Source organism: Spinacia oleracea, chromosome 4, assembly GCF_020520425.1.
Source record: "Spinacia oleracea cultivar Varoflay chromosome 4, BTI_SOV_V1, whole genome shotgun sequence".
NCBI classification, from domain to species: domain Eukaryota; kingdom Viridiplantae; phylum Streptophyta; class Magnoliopsida; order Caryophyllales; family Amaranthaceae; genus Spinacia; species Spinacia oleracea.
Window position 1 is genome coordinate 4590405 of NC_079490.1, and position 11530 is coordinate 4601934.

The following is an 11530-nucleotide window of genomic DNA, read 5'->3' on the forward strand; positions in this document are numbered from 1 at the left end:
AATTGAAGTTTGAGAAATAGCAACTTGGGTAGGGGTATATGGGGAATTTTATTCAAGGTTATCTGCTTGGTGGTTTTCAACGAGATTATCTGTGTCGCAATCTCTGTGGGCTGTTTTTGGACTCGTGGGCTGTTTTTGGACTCGAACTGATGGTTTGACTTATTTCAGATAAAATAATGTAAAGTAAATTTTATTTAGGAAAAATTATTTTAAATAATCCAACCTTTCGACGATTTTCCATTAATAATCCAACTTTCGATTATTTTCGAATAATCTAACCTTTACACCTCCATTAACTTTTATTATACCCATATGACCGTTTACCTGCTAATAAGGTCACTCTTATTTTTGATAAAAAAAAACTAAAAAACTTTAGGAAATACAGTATAATTATTTTTTATTTTTTTAAATAAAAAATAACTCATCCCCTCTCGTTTCTCTGTCTCTTTCCTTTGTCTTTCCCGTATGAATTTTCACCAGTTCGTCAATCATCCATGCCATTCACCACCTTCGAGTTTCGAATTGTCATCATTGTTTCAAATACTTGAAGCCCATATTCGCACAAGCCAACACCAGATTTATAGAAGTCCCAAAAATCAAATTGGGGGAAAAAATTCGGATTCTTGTTCAAATATAATTTCAGGCAAATGTTTGAGCAATTCTATCGGCATTGCACATGAATTTGAGTATCTCTTGTTTAATTTCGATCAAATTTATATTTAAGTTTTTACAATTTGGAGCTTTCACTACCGTTGTCGGAATTCCAAGATGAATTTCTTACATCGCCGAGCATCATCGTTGCTACCACCAATCAACCCCGCACCTCCGGCGGCGCCACTGGTGGATCATCGTCTACTTCTTCAGCAATATCATCAAACTCAATTCTAACACTAGGCTTAGGAAAGCCTGAAATTGAGTACATGATTGTTGCCGGAAACCACTTCCGCCATGAGTAGAACCACTAGCACCACCCAAATCGCGCGTCACTCGGCGTGTTAATCACGGTCAACCACTGCGTCAATTGTACCCTCGCTGCTGATTGCTCAACCAAAATTCTTTCAGATTCATCTAGTGACAGAATATTATCATCCGAATCAGAAAAATCAAGCTCCGGAATTGGTTCGATCGAACCACTAAGTCGTTTGGTCACGGGCGGATTATCAGCTCCGGGCGCCGTCGAACACCCTTGCTTCGCACTGATTCTACAGGAGTCTCTTTACTCTTCGCCTTCTTACCACCCTTCGCCGGTGCCTTCCGTCTCCTTGCCATGGCTACGAATTCCGTAAAGAGGAGGTGAGGTTGAATGAAAGGGGCAAGAGGGATGAAAGAGGGAGGAAGGAACGAAGGATGAATGAAAGGGGAAAAAAAAGAAAAAATAAATTTAACTTTTTATATAACGAATGGTTAGATGACACGTGTATTAGTTACCTGTTGTATCAGGTTGGTGACCGGTTGGGTGCAATAAAAGTTAATGGGATACAAAGGTTGGATTATTAGATAATAATCGAAAGGTTGGATTATTAATGGAAAATCGTCGAAAGGTTGGATTATTTAAAGTAATTTTTCCTTTTATTTATAGTTTTTACTTGTTTTTTTTTAATTTAACTAATCTAAATTTATTTGAACTAATCTGAATTTAACTGAATTTTGTATTTAATTAATCTGTAATTTCATGAACTTATCTGAAAAGTGAATTTAATGTGAATAGGACAAATCCTTAATAGTTCGTATAAAATACAATTGACTCCATATAAGTTACTCCCTCCGTCCCGGAATACTCGACCCGGTTTGACCGGCACAGAGTTTAAGGGACTTAAATTGACTTATTTAATTTAATAGGTAATAGTTGATAGTGGGGTATTATTTTAATGTAGTTAGTGGAAAATGTGTAAAGGGGTGGGGTTGGGGGAGAGTAGGGGTTGAATTTTTAATTATTTTTTGTATGGAGTAGGGGGTAGGTGGGTTAATAGGGATGGAGTGGGAAATAATATAATATTGTTAGAATATTTCCATTTTTAAAAACAGGTCAAGTATTAAGGGACGACCCGATAAGGAAAACAGGTCAAATATTTCGGGACGGAGGGAGTAAGAATTTATAAGGGGATACTACGTTCATATAAGATAAATTAAACTGAGATGATTAGTTTCTTCTCAGGTAAACAAGATAAAATAAGTTCAAGAAAAAAAAATTGAATAAAATGACGCTTTGTTACGATAAGGTAAATTTTAGAGTATAAACTTATTAAATTTAATTGAAATTTGTTGGACTTCATAGGAACTTATCAGAACTTAAGATAAGTTATCTTAACTTTTTGCACCTGAAACGTATTTATCTAGAACTAAGGTGAAAAGAATGCACTTTAAAAATGTGTTATATTCACCTGAAATCAACTTATTAAAGAATGGGACCTTCGTCTGAAAATGGATGCTTGCCAGTCACCTGGCGAGCCGTTCCCTAACCAACCCTCCTCATCATCCCCTCAGCCTCCCCCTCAAACCCCAACCCTTTATCCTAGTCTCCTCCCCCTGTTGGATACCACAAACTTAACTTCGACGGCTCCTGCATAGCTAACTCCTCTTCAACCGACATCATTATCAGAGATCAAGACGGCTCACCCACCTCAATTAAAACTTTCGACCTAGGTGACGAACTAGTGTACCTAGCAGAAGCTACTGCTCTCCATAACGGAACTCATGAGGCACTCAATAAAGGGATCAACAAACTCTATATAGAAGGGCACAATCTCCTTGTCATTAATATCATCAAAGGAAGAATGCGCACCCCTTGGAAACTTCAACCTATTATAGCAGATATCAACAATCTTCTCCGCCAATTCCAAGAATGGGACATCAATCACACTTTTCGTGAAAGCAACAATACGACCGATTGGGTGGCGAACGTAGGACATTTAGTGACAGATTTTATGTATATTTATTATTCATGTAGTACGCAACTCCAGACAATCCTGTGTAATGATAGATTGAGAATACCCCTCGTGAGGAGGGCCTCCTAATCTATTTTTCTTATCAAAAAAAAACTTATTAAAACTATCTTAACTTATAAACTCGAAAATTATTATTTTAAGGTAGTCTCATTTTCCTACTATGGTAGTCTCATTTTCCTGTTTATTTCAGGCCCATGATTTCTTTCTGAGTTTATTGTTTACCTTTGAATGGGCTATTATCTTTCAGTGGGTTGGACAATATATCAACAAGATTTTTTTTAAAATATTTTTTTGAGAATTTAGCCTTAATTGTAGTCCTTAATTCAACTGAATAATCTTTAGAAAAAATCAACACATGAATATACATTCTGTACAAAATTAATCGAGAGAAATAATAAAATCTTGAATATTTCTTTGAAAACAAATTAGTAAAAGCTTGATTATGAAAGTTAAGGAACTATATTTGTATTGTAGAAACAAATACTTTTGACACAAAAATCCCTATTTAATTTCCTATTTTCCTGAGTATTTTAGTAGCAAAAAAATAGCCAAAAAAAGAGACAATATTGTAAAAGCACAAAGAAAATTGTAGACTAGACGAATAATAAATTACCCAACATTCATATAGATGTCTCTTCAAAGGTACAAAGAGTCATCATTTATTCATTTGACAAGAAAGCTCAAATATTAGCTTCTTCAAATATGTTTTCCGCAAAATCAAACAACACATGTATGGATGTCAACAAGTCGAACCGACTCGAGCCGAGTATTTGGCTGTTCGAGCTAGGCTTGATAAGAAATTTCCCAACTCGAGATCGAGCCGAGCTTAAACAAACTTTCATTTTCCCTGTCCGAGTTTTGCTCGTTTAAGTTTTTCACTGTTCGAGCTTAGTTCATGAGTACGTAGCTCGTTTAAATTCAAGCTCGAGCCGAGCCGAGCTATATAAATATAAACGAGCTTTTCACAAACGAGCCTTGATAAACGAGCAAGATCGAATTTAAACGGACATATTAATAAACGTAAAATTAATTTAAACGTTTAGAACTAACCAATTCAGGTGAATTTTTTGCATAATATACTTACTAATACTATTTTTTTTTTGATGGGGGACTAATATTTTTTTTGCATATTATAATAATAATACTAATACTATTTTATAATCTCGTAAAATAAAAATATTCTAAAAATCTAATTGAAACTTAGTTCTATCTTAATATTCGAGCTTGAACGAGCTTTAAACAAACACGGTCGGGCTTATAAACGAACATGAACGAGCTGTTCGCGAGCCTAAACGAGCCGAACAACTAACACCAAGTTGTTCAAGGTAGTATCATTTATTAAACGAACTTCAAAATTTTGTTCGGACTCGTTTATTTATTAAAGAACTAGCTTTGACCGACCTTGTTCACGAGTTGTTGACAAACGTATCAGCTCATTGACATCCCTAAACACAAGAACGCTCAATCAATACAGTAGGTACTTGCATTCCTTACAACGATGATATTATCGATCGATATAACACAGGACAGGTGATAGCCCTGAATCCCCTGATGTATGTGCAGAAATGAGCAGCATCTGAAGTCACTGTAGGACATTGCCCTTTGATTTCTTCTTTGGATGAAAGTTTGAATGATTCCAAACCAAAAGTTTAACTAAAAAGGAGTCAAAGTCAATGCAACAAAGAACATATGCTGATCCTCTAAACCCCAAAAGAACAGCTAAAAGTCCCTGCACTATGCACACAGATAAAGATCAACAAAGCCAGTGAAGTTTCTGCAACTCGAGAGAAATAGCAGAGTCGGATCAAATTTAGTCGTGTGGCGCAAATCGGCCTAGCCCAAGCCTAGTAGCCTGCTTCGATTAGACAAGACGTCCCATAACGAACGGCCATAAGCATAATCACTTGATGAGACTCGATCCCTGGGGCAACTATCCCGGTCTTCACGGAGCTGCCCCTGCACCTCATTTCTCGTCTTCTTTTTTCATACAGAACAACTAAAAGACCATGCACAACTAAAGATGGTTGTGGGCTGGGGCGGCTCGAGGCCCGACCCGCAACAATAAAATCCTAGCACAGCACGGGAACGAAAAAGCACGGCGCGGCACAAGCACAAAGTTGTGGGCGTTTGCCAGGCCTGGGCCCCATTTTTTTTGGAAAAAACACGACACGACAAAGCACGCTAAATTTAGTAAAATTAGGCTTAGACACGATCACACGACAGTCCGCCCCGGCCCGGCACAATACAGAGTGGCTTGGCGTGGGTCCGGCACGATACAGAGTGGTTTGGCGTGGGCCCCACCTGTTTAGGCCCATGGGCTCGTCCCAAAGACCAATCCAGCCCGGCCCACAAGTACACGACCATCTTTATGCACAATGATAGATAACAAACAGAGCCAGTGAAGAGCAGACCTCATTCACTGTCTTTCTGCATCACTTTCCTTACAGAGCTCCAAAGAAATAGAAACAAAAAGTTGCAATGAATTAAGTTCTAAAAAACAGGAGTACTTTGATTCAATGAAGAACGAGACAATGTATGGGAAATTTTTCTTTCATTGATAAATCGGGGTGGTATACAGCAATTTTTCTATTTAAAAATGTAAAAAGACATCCTTTCCTTTTCTCTCTCTCTCTCTTTTCCTCGAATTAGTCCTACGTGAGGAAATGGTCACCAAAAATAATCAAAGGAAAAAAAGAAGGGAAAAAAAAACAATATTTCCACACTTGTTCCAAACTGCCTTAAAAGAACAATGCAGGCATAAGGACGGCCAAAAACAAAACTTTCCCAATTAGAGTATAAAAGAATCAGAGAGTAAAAATTTTTGACAAGCAAAAGTTTTGTCAAAAACCTACTCTAACTTGGCTTATCTTAGCTTGATTTGATCCGGGGTTTCGCCAAGTTGTCTTCTCTGTCGAGCAACCGCCTCTTGTTCGAACCATAACCATGGTATTGGTAGATGAGACTGTAAAGAGACTGTCTAATGCGCAAAACATCGTATCTCTCCATAAACTTCATGTCATTTGCCCTAGCTTTAGCACCTGCGAAACGCTGGTATTCCTCGTAAACTGATGCCAAACACCAGTTCTGCAACTTCCTAAGACAACCAACGAGGCAACCGGTTCGATGCTGCAGATATCAAGACAACGATGTTACTAAACGGGGAACAAATAATTGACATGTTGGAAAATCAAGTACAAGATTGGAGTTGAAGTTACTACCTTTCCACGTTTGCAGTGAATCAGAATTGGGTAGTTTCTTACATCTGCAGGGCAACAAAGAAAGTCAAGTTTAGATGAATAATGAACTTCGGAAGTCAAAAAAGTGAACAAGGGATTATTATTTTACACAAACAGTGTAATTGTTCGCGTAGAACTACCTATCAAAATCCTAAGAGCTTCATAGATGACATCCTCAGGGATTGTCTCCTGCCATAAGTAACAGCAACAACATAAGAAAATAATAAACTTACTTCCCGGATTAGAGCATTTTACATATGCACGAGAAACAGAATTAGAGGTGAAATCAATACAATGACTGCTTCATGTTTCAAGTCATTATACTAACAACTCCTCCCCATTATCGAAGGATTACCATTTACCAACCATAATGTTCAAAACAATCTGATCTTATTCCAATTTAATGCAACAACCTTATAAGTTATAATCACAGCAACCATGAATTGTAAGATTAACATTATAAAACCATCCAAATGTATAAAAGAATCTGATCTTATTCCAATTTAATGCAACAACCTTATCAGTGATCACAGCAACCATGAATTGTAAGATTAACATTATAAAAACCATCCTCGGAGATCCTCGAGTTTTTGCTTCTTTTAACAGGAAGGAGTCGAGTGTTCAATGCAATAAGCTAGTTTAAATTTTGGCTCGGAAAAAAAGTTTCGATGTTTGAAAAACTCTGTTGCCTTTTCCAACTATATCCATACAATTTTGGGGTCCATTAGATTCGTCAATGCACAAATGACTCAAGCTTAGTCATGTTGGGTAAGAGATAAAGCCACTTTTAAGCCCACTCATGTGATCCTCTAAAAGAAAGAAAAAAAAAGACAATAGCTTCCTTCCCACCACATGTCAAAAAGCTCAAATTCATTTCACGGTACGAACGTCTTCATATACACAAATAAAGGATCCCATATACATATCAAGAATTATCAACATATCAACAAATAAGACTCATACATATCCACTTTTCATATGTAACTTTCAAAATTTTCCCTCCGTGGACTTTATGCTAGGAAAGACGGAATTTTATTGTGAAACCAAAGAAACATGGAACTAGGGCAAGCCACTTTTACTCCCGGAAAGGGAGAAATTACGAAATAACGAAAAAAAGAAGATTGTCACACAAACTTTATAGCAAGGTGGTCATATCTCTTTTGCTCCTTTACTTATAAACCATCCATTAAAATTGACTGCGATTTAGAGGATTAAACAAGCTCCCTCCATAACCATTCTTTAAACTTTCAATCAATGTTACCCAAATTTGCAAATAACAACCTTAATTGTAAGAATCTTTAAACCTAAACCACATAAACACAGACTAAAACCGAAATCTTAGTACGCAACGTCTCCACGTATCGTTTTCATAAGCAAAGTTCTAATGTTACTTATAACAAACCTCATGTTAACTTCCAACAAAAAACTGATCATATCATGTTATCTGTCCAATCATCCTAGAAACACATAATTTAAACTCAGCAATTCACTAATCAATTAAACCCTAATCAAAGTAAGAAAAAATCATCTCCCAAAACTGGATTCATCATTAGGGTCAATAAAAATTTATTTACATGCACCAATTGATTAATAAGCATGAAAACAACTCTAAAAACTCGGAATTTCCAATAAAAATCCCAAAAATTTACAGAAAAATAAAATAAAAAATATCATATGAACAATCTCAATTGAATACAAATAAACAAAAGAGAAAATTATACCTTAGTCCCCTCAATTCCAAATTGGAACAATCGAATATTATGTGATTCAAGAAACTTCAAATGCTCTTCTGGGTATGGCTCAGTGCACAAATATCTACAACATTGGGGAAAAATACATAATTAATACCAGAAATTAACCTCTAATTACATAAATTTGAACAAAATTAATCATTAATAACTAATCATGCAACACTAATTAACTTGTAATTACATAAATTGAACAAAATTAATCAGCAAAAGATCAAAAACTTACATGATAGACTTGAGATTTAGGGTTTCGAGAAAGCCGAAATTGGAAGAATCAGGAAACCCAGATCTGTAAAGCCCATCTTCCACCATTGAAAAATTGGTAGGAGGAATTAGAACATCGTCTTCCTCCTTTCTCTCTCCTCCATGTTTGCCGCCTTCTTCTTCCTTCTTTTTCTTCTCCTTTTTCTGCTGCTTTTCCCACAATATCACGCTCATTCTTCTTCAAGAAAAATTTATTTAATTATTTAATTTGGTGAAATTATTTACCCAGAAGATGAATTTGCAGGAAAACAATTGAAAAATTCAACAACCACCCAGAAACATTATCAGAATCTTCTTGAATTGTATTTCCCACATTATTTATGAAAACAGGGGAATTTCATCAATATTTATATTGAAAATTAGAAAATCCCCATAAAAGAAAAATTAAAAAGAATTAAGAAATCGAATTGGGTTGAAAGAGGAGAAAAGAGGAGGGATGAAAGTAGGATTCTTGAGAGAGAAAAGGGATGAGAGAGAAAGTTGTTGTCCGTTAGGATTCTTGTGAGGTAGACGCTTACTAAAATGCACCAACACTTATACACAATTTTAATTAAATAAAAAAATATTATTTTTTTTAATTAAATTTAACAATTCAACAATAAAATATTTGGTTAACCCTAGTCAAACAAATATTTAGGAAGGTAATTATTGAAATAAAATTAAAGAGTTTGAGGGAGATTAAATATTGGAAAATTTTATCCCTTTTCTATAGGGCGTGTGCATGTGTATTATGCAGTATAAACTCTTTATGGGTAAATAGTCAAAAGACAGATAAATTATAAGGTTATCTTGTTGTGTTTAACCGTTTGATGAACGGAATAAGATAATAAAGAAATTAACGGACTATTATGAGTTGGATTATAATATTATAGGGATAGATTTTATTAGGAAGGGAAAATTTTTGGGATTTCGTTTTGATCTGGTGAATATTTACTGCTAAATTTAACTAGTCCTACAATGATCGAGCTATGAAAATGTGAGTTGCGTACGTTTGCGTAATTGAATATACTTAGAAACATTTTGGTTTTAAAGTTTGGGCAAAGACAAGTTCTCGTTTCTAGACTTCTAGTGTTATACGGAGTACGAAGTATTGAAAAACTAATTTTAGCCCACATTGCACACCTTTATCGACTGTACGTATTCGTGCTATAGAGTCTAGACACTCCATGTCATGCCAAACATTATCCAATAAAATATTTGATATACAAATTATTAACTCAATTATCAATATCATTCCTTTGTTTAGGTACACCAAAGTTGCATGATTATTCTTGTATAATCTTATCAAATTAATATAAAAAAATAAAGTTGCATGATTAAGCACACCATAATAACACGGGTAATTCATTTGACAAATTGTACGGTTGTAGACTTGTAGTCATTGTACACTACATCTATTTTTTATTCTACGGATCACATGATTATCGATACAAATATTTAACCGTCGACTGATACGAACTATGTTTTCCTTGTACACAACATATACTAGGATTAGAGTTTCGACCTATTCGACTTATTAAATTTATTAATTATTTAAATCTATCTAAACTTATCCATATATATCTTATTCTATCTAAATTTATCTTATAAAAAAATATCGTGAAATTTTTAAGCCGAGGCGGGTTCTTGGATACTTCCATATCTTATTATTCAAGTGTGGATTTAAAAGAGGGTAAGACTCATAGAATCTTATACAATTGACTAACGTAGTACCACGATCCAAGAGGGATACAATAGTACATCGTATTGTCGTACCTTATTTTATTTTATTTATTATTTATTACTTTATTGTTTATTGTGTTTTTTTATTATTATTATTACTATTATTATTGTTATTTTATTTTTATTGTTATAATTATTTTTATTGTTTGTTGTACCATAATTTCTAGGGATGTGTTTGGATTATTTTGATATTCCTCACTAAAATTAAGGAAATAACCACGTTTTTATTTTTATTTTTTATTTTTTAGAAAAAAGAAAAAAAAAATCGCAACTTTTTGTCGTGTTTAACGGGCTAAACATAGCCGCCGTGTCAAAGTGGTGTATGATCATTGACTTCAACGTTTAAACTCAAAAATTGTCAATTTATCATAAAATTTATTGACTTTTTGTAATCCAAGTACTACATAATGTTGACCAAATATAAAAGAGTTTTATTTTTACGGTACAAGAAATGAAATATAGGAAACTAAACTCTCATGGTATAAGCTTATGTTTTTATTTTTAACTTTTTATAGGCAATCTTAAAATTGGACTGCATGCATCATTTTCCTAGTGGTTTTTATCGTTAGTCACGTTAGATAAATTAAAGTTTACACTATTTAATACACAACATTTTTTTTTCCAAATTCTTAATATCCATATAATAAGTACTAATCATTCTTTCATCAAAGTCAAAGAAAGTACGTGCACAACCATAAAACACTATTACGTTTGAATTATGAAGTGTACTATTTAACATATCCAGAAAAAAGTTGCATTTCATCAAGTAGATTAATAATGTCTTTCAAACATATGACGGGGTGAAAATAATTGTGGTAAAAGGGATTTGATTCCAGTTTCTGGATAGCAACTAATCAAAATGTTATCAACTAAACTAGTTGACATCCACTGATTCAATGTGAATACAGTGTGTAACTATTAATAGTAAATAATCTTAGCAGTATACTAATACGATATATAAGTGACATGAAAATATAGCTTAATCTTTACCTGTATTGGAAGTATGCCATTGATTTGAAATTTTGAATAGCTAGCCTCCAATTCTACACTTATAGCAAGTCTTTCTTTATAATATTTGGCTTGAGATAAAATAATTCTTCTAGAAATAGAAATAGAAGGTTTTGAAGGTGAGAGAAAGAGTCCACAATATTAGACTCTTTATATAGGCAATCCAATTTGAAATATTTGACTCACCATTAGCTACAAAAGCCATTGCATGTTGATGATTCTTGAATCTTTTTTTATGGACCACTTCAACCTTTTTCTTTTTTTTTTTGCCAAAAGTTGTAACATGAATTAACGGCTATTAATTGTTGTATTTATATTTAATCTTTTGCTTTTACTACTATTTATATGTTCATTTAAGAATATAATCTATTTATTCAAAGTGAGATTGTATGATGACATTAAAGGTGATCAAAAGTAGTACGAGTGACTAGCTAGTGAGTACATGTATGTGGCATGAAATTAGTTAATGAATGCATTATGTTCATCTAATTTTCATTTAACTGAATTTTTTAGAACCGTTAATCAACTTTAATTTGTTTCAATCAGGTCCAATAAGTTTTAACCAAGTTCAAATAAATTCAATTCCAGTAAGATTCAATCAAATCTA

General features: G+C 34.0%; 1 protein-coding gene across 2 annotated transcripts; it reads right to left on the minus strand.

Annotated features, from left to right (window-relative positions):
• Positions 1 to 5479: 5479 nt before the first annotated feature.
• Positions 5480 to 11060, minus strand: LOC110791434 (tyrosine-protein phosphatase DSP5). Of its 2 annotated transcripts, none has more exons than XM_021996179.2 (6): positions 10906 to 11060; positions 8156 to 8371; positions 7903 to 7996; positions 6322 to 6370; positions 6164 to 6207; positions 5480 to 6071 (listed from the first exon to the last, which is right to left on the minus strand). In XM_021996179.2, exons 1-6 carry the CDS (start codon positions 10923 to 10925, stop codon positions 5814 to 5816), a joined length of 681 nt encoding a protein of 226 aa, XP_021851871.1. In that variant the 5' UTR covers positions 10926 to 11060; the 3' UTR covers positions 5480 to 5813. The 2 variants fall into 2 exon arrangements, with proteins under 2 accessions (XP_021851871.1, XP_021851872.1); XM_021996180.2 differs by having other exon boundaries at positions 8156 to 8368; positions 10906 to 11055.
• Between the last annotated feature and the right edge of the window lie 470 nt (positions 11061 to 11530).